This window comes from Gymnoscopelus braueri (genome assembly GCF_963280865.1).
Source record: "Gymnoscopelus braueri genome assembly, chromosome: 5".
NCBI classification, from domain to species: Eukaryota; Metazoa; Chordata; class Actinopteri; order Myctophiformes; family Myctophidae; genus Gymnoscopelus; species Gymnoscopelus braueri.
Window position 1 is genome coordinate 16513682 of NC_137606.1, and position 16476 is coordinate 16530157.

At 41.1% G+C, this 16476-nt stretch overlaps 1 protein-coding gene across 1 annotated transcript; it reads left to right on the forward strand.

Annotated features, from left to right (window-relative positions):
* The first annotated feature begins 285 nt into the window (after positions 1-285).
* On the forward strand, positions 286-14494 carry LOC308085415 (ribosomal protein S6 kinase beta-1-like). The gene is made up of 15 exons (XM_080428566.1): positions 286-471; positions 2045-2088; positions 2594-2714; positions 3538-3606; positions 5209-5356; positions 6358-6415; positions 7623-7723; positions 7887-7977; positions 8119-8209; positions 8889-8996; positions 9570-9632; positions 10128-10205; positions 11914-12021; positions 12408-12520; positions 13409-14494. The coding sequence occupies exons 1-15, from the start codon at positions 403-405 to the stop codon at positions 13650-13652; spliced, it is 1506 nt and encodes a 501-aa protein (XP_080284692.1). The 5' UTR covers positions 286-402; the 3' UTR covers positions 13653-14494.
* The last annotated feature ends 1982 nt before the right edge of the window (positions 14495-16476 follow it).

Sequence of the window (16476 nt, forward strand, 5' to 3'; positions counted from 1 at the left end):
GAAAACATGTAGGTCACCGATTCTTATGGCACTTGTCTTGTGCGAGACGGTGATATATTCCCATCCATCTACACTTGAACCTTTCTTTATGACAGTCCAATGAGTTTTATTTGTGAACAAAAGGATCACCGTGTTCGAACAGCGACCCCTGGAGTCACCGTACACGATGGGTCACGAGTCTCTGTGTAACACCTACAACAAAAAAATGTGGATTCGAGTCGACCCCGCCCCTCCGGTTTGGCCGCGCAGTGCGCATGCTCCGTGTAGTAGCCGGTTATGGCGGCGGTGTGTGTTTGTCCATGAGGTTGTACGGAGAGAGAGAGAGATATACAGAAAGAGAGAGAGAGAGAGAGAGCAGACTAGCTATTCTCACGGTCTCAATCCCAACCAAAACACACAGCCATGGCTGCTGTGTTCGACATCGACCTGGACCAGCCGGAGGAGACTGTCTCCGATGATGAGATTGAGGAGGTACTTTACAGTAAAACTGTGTGTGTAACTGCAGGGACTTTGACAGTAAAACTGTTCCATAGCTGTGTGGATATACTGTGTGTGAAACACAGTACAGTAGCTGTTAGCATGCTAGGCTAGCGGTAGCGGCACAGCCAGGCCCGTCTTGTTGGACTGCAGCTGATGCTAGTGTCGGGACTCGGGGCCTCTTCCTTTTTTGACAGCAGTGGAACTGTAGTAGGCTAATGTTAGCTCTGATGTTAATGCTTGATGACAGCCACCATGGATCGAGCTGTCACTTGTTCTGCGTTGGTACAGTATTATTAGTGACCTGTGTGGTACTAGTTGCTGCAAATGCTTTACAGAGCCGGGGATTTGCAATCTGACAGCTATCGATCGTAGTACTATAGTGATGGGATGCATGCCTCCTCCCTCCACCCACTGTACAGCCTGCCTGCACACAGAGCCTTATGACTTATGACCGAGGCGCTGCTGCAGTGAACAATGTGCCTTGGTTTGCTTTCTGCCATGCAACAGTTGATCTGACTGCCAGATCTGGCCACCAGACCAGTCTGCTGCAGGGGATTGCAGTACAGTAGTTTAGTGAACTCTGTGCACTCATACTGTAGATCGCTGTTTCCCAAGCAGTGGGTCGGACCCATGTTTGGGTCGCGGACCAATTTTTATGGGTCGCGAGTATAAATATCCCATTTATTTTGTTTCCTACATTAAGTATTTCAAAAGATTTTAGAAAAGACAAACACAAAAAAAGCACAACTTTTCACCAATTAAAAACAATTCCAACATTTTTCTAAAGTTTTTAATAGATAAAATCTAAAAACGTCCATACATAACATTTCTATTAAAAAAAATATGAAGTTGTGAGCTTGTCCCGGGCAAACATCTGATTTCTCTTTTGGGTCTTGAGCAAAAAAGTTTGGGAACCACTGGTTTAGTGAACTCTGCACTCATCATAGATCACAGATGATTGGGTCTGCACAGTTCACTGTACCATGGCATGTACTGTTACTGTATGTTGACTTTACTAGAAGAGTCTCTCTTCTGTTAGTGGCAGCTGTGGATTTCCTCACGGTGTTTGTTGACTGTTGTCTACTACAGTACAGAGCAGACACTCTTGCCTAATGTCTTGCATCATGTTAACATTTATGTGGCAAGGATTAAAGCATTTCTTAACAATCACAGCATGGCCAAAGTTGAACACTGTTTAACCGCTAAGTTAATCGTACGACAAATAATTACATGTTTAAAACACATGAATTGTACCCCCTCGTGTCTTGTACCCCACGTTTCAGCATCATTCAGGATATCATTACTGAAAGGACACTATTAGCATCTGTAAGTCTATACATGACAGATAAACCACTGAAGGGCCACTTTGTTTATTTATTGAAACAGCAGCTGCGCACAGAAATTAAGTGATAAAATATTGTGATGAAAGGCAATGGAGAAAGACATGCCAAACTAAATTCATTTTGCTATTCGTACGCCAGCTGTCAGGCAGTCTCCATATACTCTTGTCCCCTCAGTGGAGCTCTGTAATTAAATCATGGCTATTTTCTATTTCCTCTGCCAGGCTCAAATCAATGATTTCATGGAGCAGTGCAGCGGATTTGAGTTGTAAGTACTTACCGTCATGCATGTATTATTTATGTGTGTGTGTGTGTGTGTGAGCTGGTCTGCGAGCATGTCTGCGAGCGCAATTAATCGTCAATTTAAGTTGACAATTAATTGTCACTCAAATAATTGCGATTAACAATTTAATTGTGTGTTTGGCATTGAACATGTGAATTATGAATAAAACAACTGTTTGCCTTTTAGGCTTCGTAATCAAAAATTGCACAGGGCAGATAATGACAAATTATATTAGACATTATTGACATATTTAATCATTTTATACAGAAATAGCTGGTCTACAAGTTTACAACACGTCACAAAGAGACGCATGGAAACGATTATGACAATTATGCAAAAATAATTGCAATTATCTCAAATATTTGCGATTAGATGATTATGTAGTAATTGTGACAGGCCTACGTGCATGCATATGTACAGTTTGAGCTTTGTGAAACTGGGCGGGTATTTGAAATGGATTCAGTACTGTCGGCTCTCTCTCCGCACACAGCAACATGGACGACTGTGAGAAGATCGAGATATCGGAGGACAACGTCAACAAAGGAACCGAAAACATCAGACCTGAATGTTTTGAACTGCTGCGAGTTCTAGGAAAAGGCGGTTATGGAAAGGTATTGGAGTGGTTGATGAAAATATGAGTAAAACATGCATTAACTCACTGACATGCCTGGACCCAGCTCAGCAGTTCAGGCATCACACCTGTAACTGTAACTGTATTTGACATCACATCCTTTTGACCTGGGATACATGTCAGACATCATATCGTCTCCGTCGGGTGGAAACCTCATATGTCCAAAACTGCTACTTTTCAGGATTAAAATTCAAAAGTAGCAGATCTACAAGCTCAAAACGTGGCGCCGTGTTTTTTTTTTTCGAGCTTAGGGATCTGCTACTTTTGATACTTTTGTGTGACGCTGTAGTATGATCATGTAGGGCATTCATTTATGAAAAAACACAAAAAGTTAAAATATGGGGATACAGTAGGAGGTTTCTGCCCGACAGCAATAATATGTACTATCGGGTGTTGATGGCACTCTAGAAGCAGAATGTTCCCCCAACACAACATGCACATTCACACACTTGATTTTGACATTCTAATGTGAAGCAATTGCTACATTTTGTTGCCGTTGGGCAGAGACCTTGTATCTCCATATTTCAACTTTGTTTATATTTTCGTAAATGAATGCCCTACTTCATCATACAAGTGTCGCACAGAAGTAGTGGAAAATAGCAGTTCTACAAGCTCACAACTCGTCACGATGCGACCCGCTGTGAGCTTGTAGATCAGCTACTTTCACTATTTTAGATTTTTTTTTTGAATAGTAACAAAAAAAGAAACTGTTTTGGACATACGAGGTGTCCACCCGACAGTGCCGATTTGCAACGGTTTATTTCATAGTGACAGATGTGTTAATGCACTCTCTTCCTGTCCAGGTTTTTCAGGTTCGAAAAGTTGTTGGAGCTGCTTCAGGCAAAATATTCGCTATGAAAGTCCTAAAGAAGGTACTTGCCCCCCCACCCTCCCTCACTCTGTCTCTTGAGCAATCTTCTTCTCAGCAGCTGTTGACATACTGTACAGTACAATATATCATGGCTTTCAATTTGTACACTTAATTATAGCCCGACCGATGATGCCATATTTTTGGGTCCGTTGCCGATCCCAACTTTGGAGGGTCCTAGTCGACCGATTACTGATGTTTTCACTGATTTCTAAAATTGCAAAATCCATTCTAATCAATTTGAAAAACTTGATTCAAAGTTTTGAAAATATGGAAATATGCGTTGCAAAATGTGACATGCTGTGAGCCTTGTAGATCAGCTATTTTTGAGAATGTTTGAAAATGCTTAAAAATTTGGGTCGATAATGACCAGCGGCTGCATAATTGCAGAAACCGATGTCGTCAAAAAAGTCAAATAGTGGCCGATATATCAGCAAAACCGAAATATTAGTCTGTCTGGCTCTACTCTTAATAATATGACAACAATGACAATTGAAAATTGTATTATGTTGTTTCTGACTGCAAATATTTGCTGTCCTTGAAGCCAGTGGTTGGGTAAGATATGACCACTTGTTGGTAGATTTCCATTTGTGCAGCCCTGCTGCAGTCTTGGCTATTAACCCATTTAAACCGGGAAAGCATTTTGTGTCATTTTAGATTTTAGCGTTGGCTATTCAAAAATAGCAGATCTACAAGCTTGTACATCTGCTATTTTTGAACATTTTTTAAAAATCTTGAAAGTTTGAGAACTGCTGATTTTAGAAGGAATTTGTTGAATCGGCCTTAATCGGTCTTAATGGGTTAAAAAACTAAAGAAACTGTCTCAGTCTATTATTTTTCCCTATAGCCACACTGCTTCTGCTTGATTAGCTAGCAAAATGTCCACTTGAACATTTGATTGTTTAACTGCAAAGTGTTGTGCAGTGCTGCCCACACAGCAGCCAATAACCTTGATTTATACTGCACAATGACCATCAAATATGTAGTTGAATTACTAGGTATTATGATCGTGGTATATGCTGCATTTATTTTGCTGGGTAATGGGTATTAGACAGCAGATTGTTTTCAGCTTCTATTATACAACCAAAAAGCTTAACAATTCTTGTTTAAGTTCAGAGTACAGAGAGGTAAGGCGGTTACACACCGGCGAATGTGCGAATATACGCAAAATTCGGACTCGTTCCGAATAATTAAAAGACGCTTTTTCACTTCGCTTTTCCGCTTTTTCGCGCCATGTACGCTTGCATTGACTTTATAAGGTTTTTAAAAAAAGCGTATTATTCGCACGAAAAAATCGCCCCGGTGTGTAAGGACCTTTAATATTAAGTAAGGTGAGTAATTGATTGGAAAAAAAGTCATAGTGGGTATGAAGTATTCCTTTAAATTAGTGGAACATTTCTCAGGGTTGTTGATTTCACAATTCACATACTGCAGCAAATCTTACTGCCAAGAGAACCTGCTGAATCGGTTTCTGCCCCGTCTCTCATTTAGTTCTCTGTTGCTGGGAGATTTTCCCATCTACGTTGCCCCTAAAAAATACATTTCCGGACCTAGTGTATCTTGGCCTTTGTGACATGCTGTTTGCTTGCGTTTTGCGATCCACTAGGCTATGATTGTACGCAATGCTAAGGACACAGCCCACACCAAGGCAGAGAGGAATATTCTAGAGGAGGTGAAGCATCCGTTCATCGTGGACCTCATCTATGCCTTCCAGACGGGGGGAAAGCTCTACCTTATCCTTGAGTATCTCAGTGGTTAGTACAAAGCCACACACACAAAATACATGCAGAAACATACAGCCGCATATTTTAACCACTTTTTAACCCTGTTTTAGCTATGTCAATATAGTTTGCATTTGAAATAAAATAATGAAAAAAAGGAAATTTGCAGTCATAATGCGATGCATTGTGACCTTGTACATCCACTATTTTTATTGCGCAACACCATCGTTCAACGCAGTATAAAATAGGGCTCAAGTGGTTATGCCCTATTTTATACTTTGAAAATATATATAATTGAAATAGCTGATCTACAAGCTCACATCATGACACATTGTGAACTTGTAGATCTGCTATTCTATTGGTTTGTAACCACCAAAATGAAATTGTGTAGTTGTAATTTCAGAGATTCACCAATTCTATGGTAGTTAGTGTTTGAAGTGAACACACTCTTAACACTTGTTACACTATGATGCCCAGTTCACAACAAGATTGATGTCTAGCCATTCTTTCCACCCACTCTTCTGTCTCCAGAGATTCCATTCAACCCACTAGACATTACTGTCTCTTGATACTGATGGGCTTGTTTTCGTGTTGGGGTAGACTCATTTTAAAAGCTTTACATGTAAAGTGTCTTAAATATGTGGGTTACCACCTACTAGCACCGTATACAATCATTGGTGTATTAACTTAAAAATACTTATTTAAAAAAACAGGCCCAGAGATTTAAAGAAATAGCATCAAAAACTGCATATCGTTTCTGCCCGACAGCAACGATATGCATCAGGCAGCGAACAACCATTTGATGATATGATCTGTGGGACTGGAACCCCAATCTACGCTGTAAAATCCTCAGTGTTAATTGAACTAAATAAATAAAAGATAAAGATAAAAAATTATAACTCTGAGAGTGTCCAAAACAAACATTTGTGCCCTCTCCGGAGTTACAGACCTGTAAGGGTCCATGTAAGGGTCCATTTGGAGAACCAGTGTAGCTGATGATGAAGCTAATGCTGGTGTGTTTTTGGACTCTGCAGGTGGAGAGCTCTTCATGCAGTTGGAGAGGGAGGGTATCTTCATGGAAGACACGGCCTGGTGAGTATCTCTGAACCCATTTAGGGCGGGAACCCCTATTTGTAACTAACTATACCTTTCAAGACGGGAACCCCTTTTGGAGTTCCTGTTGCTATGTACAGTATATAGCAAAATAATTTTTTTGAATAAATATTTGAAGTTTTTCAGAAAACCTAGGTGAGGATTTAGGAGACGTTTTTAGAATCGACCTCAGGTCTAAATTGGTTAATAGGCAAAAAGTTTTTGGCCAAGTCAAAGTGCTTTATATACAGTATGACATAAGCGGGCATTTAATGTAAAAATAAAGAATGCAAAAAGTTGAGAAAAAAAATGTAGGCAAAGTAGCTACTATGCTAAGTAGCATAGTAGTTACTTAGCATATCGTTGCTGTCGGGCGGAAACCTCCGATCCATATTTTAACTTTGTTTTTTTTGTAAATGAATGCCCTACTTAATCATACTACAGCGTCACACAAAAGTATAATAAATACCAGATTTGCAAGCTCAAAACGTGGCGCTTTTTGAGCTTGTACTACTACTTTTGATATTTCTGTATTTAGTAGTAACAGTTTTGGACATATGAGGTTTCCACCCGACAGAGACATATATAAGTTACTAAACAATGGCAGTGCTTACAAAGGACTGTCAGTCTACAAAACAATTCAGCTTTGAATAAACCAAGATCTCGTTTTCTAAATATTATGAAGGACAATTATTTGGCTTTGTCAGATTCTTCATAAAATGTGTAAATCATTTTGTACATTGGGGTAGTAAGTAGGGATGTAAACATATTATCGACTATCAATGAATCGCTAATAAGAATTTAATCAACTGAATAATCAGCAGTCTTTGTTTAAGTGGAGCCACAACTAGCCTAAATGTAAACATACAGAGAGGTCTATTAGGAAAATGAACGTTCAGATCGTAGTTAAAAATATGTATTTCCATAGCAATACCTCAGTAACTTATTTGTTCACAGATCCGAAACGGGAAGCTTTCGTGTTGAATCTAATCGTTCAAACAAAATGTTGTGGTTAATAGTATTTTTTACGTCATGGCTCTGCAGGAGGCTAGCCGTCAATAAGAGCTTTTGATGTTCTCAATCAATTGACAATTGTTTCTTAAGGTTAACTATTAAGGAGGGAAATTCCTTTTTAATACGCATCCCTGCATTATTACTTGCAGAAAGTGCACATCATAATCCAAAGATTGTCACCGTTTGTGTGTAGCTTCTACCTGGCAGAGATCTCCATGGCCCTGGGACACCTGCACCAGAAAGGCATCATCTACAGAGACTTGAAGCCTGAGAACATCATGCTTAACAGTCAAGGTGTGTGTGTGTGTGTGTGTGTGTGTGTGCAGTGGCGTAACGCAGAATCGCGGGGCCTCCCCGCGGGAGTTTCACGTACATTGAGAAATAGACATTGTGAGGACCATTTTCCTAAAATCTTTTCCAAAAATCCATTTGTTATAATGTATCATTTCTCTTCCAGGGCATGTCAAATTGACAGATTTCGGCCTATGCAAAGAGTCCATCCATGATGGCACCGTTACCCATACCTTCTGTGGTACTATAGAATACATGTAAGTCAGTATTGCTCCCTGCCTTTCTCATTTGTTCACACACTTCCACACAAATATATATATATATATACCGGTACTACTCAAATGCTCCCTCCTTCCTACATGTCTATCTTCTTAACAATGTGTATTTATGCTTTTTAGGGCTCCTGAGATCTTAATGAGAAGTGGACACAACAGAGCAGTTGACTGGTGGAGTCTGGGCGCTCTGATGTATGATATGCTTACAGGAGCGGTGAGTTCAACAAATTAATTGACATATACATTTAAAAAGTTAACTACTAGAGATGAAACGCCCGCTACCGCAGAGACCTGGGTTAAAGGCTTCTTGGCTTGGCTGGCAGGGGTTCCGGGTGGGAAACCAGCGAAGGACCATGTCCATGTCACTACACAGTGACTCCTCCTGGCTGGTCACAGGGAACTAGGGAAGATAGCGTGAACCTCTGCACACATAACACGCACACCTGTGAAACTCCCAGCTGCCAGGTGAAAAGAAGCAATTGGCATCGACTAAACTGGGCAGAAAAAGGGTGAAAACTCAAATGAGAATTTAGGGGCACTGGTAGCTGACAGGTTTGTGCGTTGACCATGTGATTGCAGCGTCCCTAGTTTGATTTGTTTTGGACTCCTTTGTTATCATCTCCCCTCAGTCCCCATAGACTAAACGGTCCTGTCTGATCATTAGTTTTTATTAACTCATGAAACACAGATGACACTGCTTTATTCTAGAGTTGATTAGAGGATGTGATGGGATAAAATGTCCTTGATGTTGACAACTCCCACTTTTAATTAAAGGCCAATTTATAACACTTCTACCACTTAAATTCCATCTTGCTGTTGTAATTACATTTATTTTCCTTCTCGCTGTTGTAATTACATTACATTCCTTTCTTCTTTTTTGTTTCTTTTTTTAGCCACCATTTACTGGCGAAAACCGAAAGAAGACCATTGACAAGATCTTGAAATGCAAGCTGAACCTTCCACCATACCTCACACAAGAAGCTAGAGACCTCCTAAAACGGGTAACTGTCACACCCCTACAAACTGTTTTACTAAAAACTGTCCAAAACTAGAAAGATTGCATCTGCAGTGACTCAGGAGGTAGAGTGGCCATCTTGAAATCCTCCCGGTTTCAGGTCGAAGTGTCCTTGAGCAAGAAATTAACTGATCCCAAGCAGGTTGGCTTCCATGGTTTCCTCAATCATCAGTGTGAATGTAGTGTGTAATTAACAATGTAATTGGAGAAAATTAAGTGCCCCTTTTAGCATTTATATATGCCGAACCCTACACATTTGTCAAGATACTGTACGTAATTTCCCCTCTGAAATATGACAGACTATGTCACTTAGACCTTGAACTTGACTGTAACCATGACCTTTGACACTTTTGACCCAAACGTTAATCATGGGGCAATCTGGGGCAGCCTTCTGATCTTTCCCTGCAAGTTTCATGAAAATCCACCCTTCTGTTCTCAAGTTGTTTTGCTAACATGACCTTCGAAGAAAATGAAGAGTTTACACAAAGTTAACCATTTTCTTTTATATATTTCACATACTTTTCAATAATGTATTTGTTCTTGACTGTCCTGTGCCCAGTTGCTGAAGAGAAATGCGTCATCCAGACTGGGAGCTGGGGCAGGAGATGCTACAGAGGTGCAGGTGAGAGGAAAACATTAGTGTATTAGTGGATACATTTACTGATCAAACTAATAGCACGTTTAACCATTTTAGATAATTCCTGAGTCTCTATTAAACACACTGATTTTAACACTGAAAATATCTATTTATTACTATTATGTTTTATTTGACACAACAAAAGACAATAAAACACACATTTGGCAATGCCTTAAATACATTCACTGACTGACATTGTGGTCAATCCACAATGTGAACTAAAGTCTAGAAATAATCACTGAACCCTGTGGCGTTCAAACATAGTTTTTTCTTCCACGTACTGAATGCTTGGTACGAATGTACGCCTGTGTCTGTGATTGGCTGGTTTTCTTGCTCATTTGCAGAAAAAAGGTTGATTGGCGCATCGATTGGCCAGTTTAGCTTTGTCTTGCGTTCTCTGTGCCACCATCTTTAGCGTCTCAAATTTTGCCACTCTACACTGAAGCTGAATCTAAAGTGCCGTGTCTCTCCTTCCTGCAGGCTCATCCATTCTTTAGACACATCAACTGGGAGGAGCTGCTGGCCAGGAAAGTAGAGCCTCCCTTTAAACCTTTCTTGGTAAGTTGTAGCCAAGGATACTGCATGTACTGCTAGGTTACCTTACCATGACTTTGTTAGATATTGCGATGGATCGCGATTATTAATTTATGTGAAATTAGTTGCAAGATTGCTCATTTAGTATCAACTGTATGCTATAAAAGAAGAATATAAACACCAATACAAATACTTTATTGGTGTCTGTCTTTATCAAGGTTTTATTATCTTCTTACTTAAATAGGTTGACTGTATATATAATATTGTATTTTTATAAATTGCTGAAATCTAAATCAGATATTTGTGCAGCCCTAGGTACACATGACACTTGCAGCAAATGAAAATTTTATCAAGTCAAAAATCACTTAAAAAATTTCTTGAGAGCATACATTCATAGCATGGATCTTACCAGTAGGAAAGGTACATCTATTGTGCAATCGGTCACAGACCTGAACTAGATTGTTTGGAGTTTGAGATGGCAATTCAACCCAGGTGTTCTCCCGTTTCAGGCCCCCGCCCTTTGTCAGTGGACACACCTGCTTATGTTTCTATGTACCTCACCATGTTTCTGTTCTCTTCTCTCTCCTCTCAACTGTAGGCCTGTCACAATTCATACATAATGGCCTGATCGCAGTTATTTGAGATCACAATAATCCACTTAACCCATTTAGGCCGGGAAAGAATTTGTGTCATTTTTAGATTTCTTTGGCTATTCAAACAAGACCAGGAGACCTGGTTCTGCCAGACCCCTAGTGGTTGAAATCTGATGGCCGGGTAGGAAAAGAGGGACAGACCGACCGACCGACCGACCGACCGACCGACAAAGTCTCCTGTAGGCCGACCCCCTGGGTCTGGCAAAAATAGCAGATATAGTGCCGCGCTATGAGCTTGAACATCTGAAGAAAAAAATACGTATGTTGCTATATGAGTGGTTCTCAAACTTTTCCATGTCAAGGACCACCCAAAATTATATGAATTTGGCCGCGGACCCCCATCTCAAAATATGTTATTCCAGGGACCTCCAGAAGCACAGATCGGAGTTAAAAATGTTCGTTTAAAAAAAAAAAATAGCAGATACAAAAATTGCAGATCTACAAGTTCATAGCGCACCAAGCGCGGCACTCGGGGCTGCGCTATGAGCTTGTAGATCTGCTATTTTTGAATAGCCAAATGACGCAGATGCGTTCCCGGTCTTAATGGGTTAAACACCATATGGTTGAGCAGAGTCCCTCAGGCCTCTACGCTAGTGTCTTTTCTGTTTTCACTCTACATTAAATGTATTTGCTGAAAATAGCAGATCGACAAGCTCACAACGAGTTGATCTGCTATTTTCTCAGAATACGGATGCTGGGGTTTTAAGTGGTTATATTTTGCATAATGGTTTACGTTGAAAAATGTATAGCAGATCTACAAGCTCACAACGTGATGCGATGCGTTGTGAGCTTGTAGATCGCCCATTTTCACTATATTTAAGTATTAAATCAGTATTAGGGACATTCAGTGAGAGTCAGTTCTTTGTATTTTTAAGTTAGTTGTCATATCTGCCCAGTGCGATGTTTGTTCACGAAGCCTAAAAGCTAAACAGAAATTTCATTTGTATTGTTTATATGTTCCAGTGTTCAATGCCAGAAACACAATAAAACTGTTAATCGCAAATCATTTCAAATGTCATGATCGTGACACCGCTGATCTCCTCTTATATCTCTCCTCCTCTTCCTCTCTGTCTCTGCAGCAATCGGCAGACGATGTGAGTCAGTTTGACTCTAAGTTCACCAGTCAGACGCCAGTCGACAGCCCAGACGACTCAACCCTCAGTGAAAGCGCCAACCAAGCCTTCCTGGTATGCTGCACTGTGCACTCCAGCTGATGCCGCTTTCGTTTTGTTTTTATGGGACCACTTTTTATGGGTCGCGGGTAAAGTTTCCTACATAAAAAAAACATATAATATATTATTTCAAAAGATTTCAAAAACAAAATCACAACAAGTGATTCATAGATGAAACATTTTTTTTAATATATTTAAAAAAATGTTGTAGTTCCGCTATTTTCACTAGTTTGGGTCCCGGGCAAACGTCTTAATTTCTCTTTTGTGTCTTGAGCTAAAAGTTTGGGAAACACTGAATTATAGACTAGAGAACGCTTTTGAACAAGACGGGTGTGTCACATCGTGGCATTATGCAATAACGGCAATTACATAATCAAGCAAATGTTTTGCACTCCTTGTAGGGTTTCACATATGTTGCTCCATCAGTCCTGGAACACGTCAAAGATAGGTTCTCGTTTGAGCCAAAGATCCGCTCGCCTCGGCGGTTTTTGGGGAGCCCAAGAACACCTCTCAGGTATGCCAGCAGATTTGATTGATTGATTGATTGAATACTTTATTAGTCATAAATGTGAAGGCTTCTTTGAGTCATGGAGACCTTTCATTGAATAGTTTAATAACCAGACCTCTCCAGATTAGAATGCTCTGTGGGCAGCAAGTGTAGCGGACAGTGGATTGCAGTCTCTCTCCCATGGGTGTATATGACACAATGACAATGGCTGTGACCCATGACCTTGCTTGTGCTTTTAATTCATTAGTATTTAAGGGCGCGTTCGAAAATACAGCACTGAGCGCACTGGCCAATACAAACTAATAGTCGAGTGTGCTCCGGTGCGTAATTTCCGAACGCACCCTTAATTTCAGTTACGTCGTTGTTTAGTTTTTTTCTGTTTATTTGTTGTTTTCTGTTTGGGGGGGACTGCATGTTGTGTTTTGTTTTGTCTCGTGATGTGTAGAAAAAAAGAAAAAAATGGGGGTGACTTTATATGCAATGATTTTTGACATGCTATTGAATTAGCCCCAATAAAAAAAGTGTTAAAAAAAATATGTAAACGGCACAAAGTACAGTCAGACAGTAAGGCTAAAAGGATAACACAAAAGAGTCCTGGGGACTTGTTTCCATTGTGGTCCTATGTATTCAATTCATCAACATAGCATAAAGAATAACACAATAATGCATGTCATCAACAAATACAAAACACTACATGTAAAATGAGAAAAAGGCAGAGAATGACACCTCCTTTCTATGGGAATTTAGCATTTACCTCCCCCTGTGGTCTCCTGATAGAGGATTTGTGTTTTGAAAGCTGCCTCAAACAACTGCTATCTGGCGATTATGTAATAATTGCGACAGGCCCTAAATCTCACCAAACTCACATGTTCTGCTGTCCCTCCCTCCTTCCAGTCCAGTCAAATACTCAGGGCCCGAGTGCTGGGCCCGTAGCCCTCTCGTCCCTGGCGGAGGAGCACCCGGCCTCCTCCATGCGGCCCAGGAGCAGGGCATGGAGCTCTCCACCCCAGAGCAGATGGACGTCACTGCCAGCTCCGAGGCGTCGGCGCCCCTGCCCATCCGCCAGTCTGCCCATATGAAGCAGCAGGCGTACCCTGTTGCCGCTAAGCGACCTGAGCATCTACGTATGAACCTATGACCCGCTGCCAAGCATCTTTAGGAGAGTTTCTTTACTTTCTCTTTTCTTTGTCGATATTTCTCTTCTTTTTTTTTAAAGCTTTTTTAAAAGGCAAAAAAAACTAAAGAGAGAGACGGATACTAGAGACAATGAAAAGCGCACATCAACACGCATATGCCGTACTACCTGGAATTGGTGTGTGTTGTGTGTGTGTGCGTGTGTGTGCGCGCGCGTGTGTGTGTGGGGGGCATGGAGCTGTGACTTCATTAAGCAGCGAGTGCCACACTGACTACACCATCACTACCACATCCACCTTCCCTCCTTCTGTTCCTCGGGTCTCCTTTGGCCTTCATTGTGGCCCTTGACCCCCCCCCCCCCCAGCTGAAACCGGACTAATAATAGGACTGGATATCTCTTTGGGATCTACAGCCTTTGTACACCAGTGTCATACCTTGGACTTTAAAGAATGGTGATATTGTATCCATACAGTATGCCACTCATCATTTACACTAAAATGCAGTCTAAGTGGGTCTACTGCTCTAGACAGAGATCCAAAGCGCTTTGTGCTATTCTGAATGAACGCCGATAAGGAAATTGCTTCCATTCAAACGGGTTGGGAGATTCTGACAGTATTTCTTGGGAGAACAAAATGCTTCCTAGGTCCTGAATGAGATCAAATGATTTTTTTGTTAATTGCAAGGAAGAAAAGAAAAGAAAAAACATTTGGGAGCAGCTTTGATGAGTTGAGGTTCTGATAATGAATATAGCTTTATGTCTTAAAGATGTTTTAATGGATGCATCAACCGTGCTATGTATCAATGATGGATCAATGAGCCTCAATAAAAAAAAACACACAAATGTTAACTTTTACATTCTCTCACTATTGGTGTCATGGATGACTTATTGAATGGCTTGTTTGATGTGGGACCCACGCGATCGCTCTGACTTTCAGTGCATAACCCACTTGATCACTATCACTAGATCAGCACATAATCAGGCATAATTGTGCTTTATGTGTCAAAACTAATTGGCGCGACTCACCACAGCAGTGGTTTACAAACAATAAATCAATTTGCTGGTCAAAATCTCAGGGCAAACCTGTATTTATAGTGAAAATGGACACGCTTGTAGGTTGGATATTTTTGACAGGCACTGACCTACTCTGGGACCACGCAAGTCGGGGACGAAGCAAGTTGGGAATGCATGCCCCACCCGTTTTAGCAATACCCGTTGTACTTCTGTTTGACTGTGTCCCTTTTGTGCCCATATATGGACTTCTGTGTAAGGCATGCCAAAATATGGAGTCCAGGCCATATATGGGCATGTTACGTTCGTGACATTCACCATGGGATATGCGGGGGGGGAAATTAATAAGAAATGTCAAATCACCTATAATAATGTCCAAATAGGGACAGCAGATTGAAAGTCGTTAAAATACCGTTTTAGGGTGTAGAATTTGCCTCTGGTTTGGAAAATAGGTGTGCACAAAGTACTGATGTAGTAAATTACTAAATAAGTCACAACTCTCTGTATATTTATATATACTAGTCCATACCCGGTCAACGCAGCCGTGGGGGGATATGCGCACATGATCTGGCAACCCGGGAGGCAGTTCGTCCCATAGCTCACGGGGCTATCCCACAGCTAGGCAGCCCCGTAACCATGGCGACATTCTTTTACACAAAAACACAAATAAACAGCTGACAGTTGGGGAAATCAAAAAAACGGGCTTCGCTGTTAGGTGGCACATGGTAATGGTCAATGGCTGTGTGCAAATTCAGATCAATTGCTCCAGCCATTGAGGAGAACCGGGCAGAACAATTTTGGCCTCACCACCCTACCTACCTACCTACCTACCACTACAGAGCATTGGCAAATTATAGGAGGATTGCACACCATAACCTGTCTCACAGCACACCAGTGTGCTGAGACCACTGCACTACATGAAACCTCAGGCTGATCTCAGCAGGTGCTCCTCCCCCTCCCCTTGAGGATGCCCAGGAGACTGTGGAGTGGCGGAGTTGAATGTGGCATGTCTTTGTCACTTTTCTTATGGGTGGTGGGTTTACAGATCCCATCCGAGCTCTGGAGTGAGTTCAAACTGGAGATTAAGTGTGAAAATTGACCTGGCCGCAATCCCACCTCTAGGGAGAGAAGGCCACGGGAGAGATAATAGCCCACTGCCAAAACAGAACCAAGCAATATTTCCTGTGCTGATCAGAACTGTTGGAGTAGTACACTGTACCTAGTACCACTGTTTACCAAACAGTGGGTCAGGGCCCATTTTTGGATCGCAGACATATTTCTATGGGATAAGTATCCCGTTTCCTACTATTTTCTTTCTTTTTCAAAAGATAAAATTCTTTTTTTTAAACTATTGTCAGACTCAGAAATTGAAAATAGCTGATCTATAAGCTCACAACTGATGCGACACGTGAGCTTGTAGATCGGCTATTTTCACTATTAAATAGGAAAATATCCATGATATATTTTGTTTCTCTTTTGGGTCTCGATCTAAAACGTTTGGGAACCACTGGAGTAGTATACAGCATCTTCATGTCTCTGACTCTTGCATTATCAGCTCAAGTGGAAATGTAAGATTTATGTCCTATAACTCTCAAACCCTGGTTTCCTTCCACTGACATTTCTAGTGCTAAGGTAAGACAGAAAGCCTGTTTGAGCAGGGGAGGGATGCATTACGCACTGGGCTTCATGCAGTACCTCTTGTCAACCAGTAGTGGCCATACCCGCCCACAGGATCTAAATTTCCCACTAGAAGAGCAGGGAGACCACCTCCTTCCATCGCAGTTGTGGTACTTACATTGTATTACAGGTAGGTTAATAA

What these genes read in the sequence shown, in the direction of transcription:
- LOC308085415 (XM_080428566.1), top strand. Translation starts at nt 403, where the DNA reads ATGGCTGCTGTGTTCGACATCGACCTGGACCAGCCGGAGGAGACTGTC. An exon ending in TTCATGGAAGACACGGCCTG is followed by an intron (nt 6,416 to 7,622) that starts GTGAGTATCTCT and finishes GTTTGTGTGTAG; the next exon opens with CTTCTACCTGGCAGAGATCT. An exon ending in GCGCCAACCAAGCCTTCCTG is followed by an intron (nt 12,022 to 12,407) that starts GTATGCTGCACT and finishes CACTCCTTGTAG; the next exon opens with GGTTTCACATATGTTGCTCC.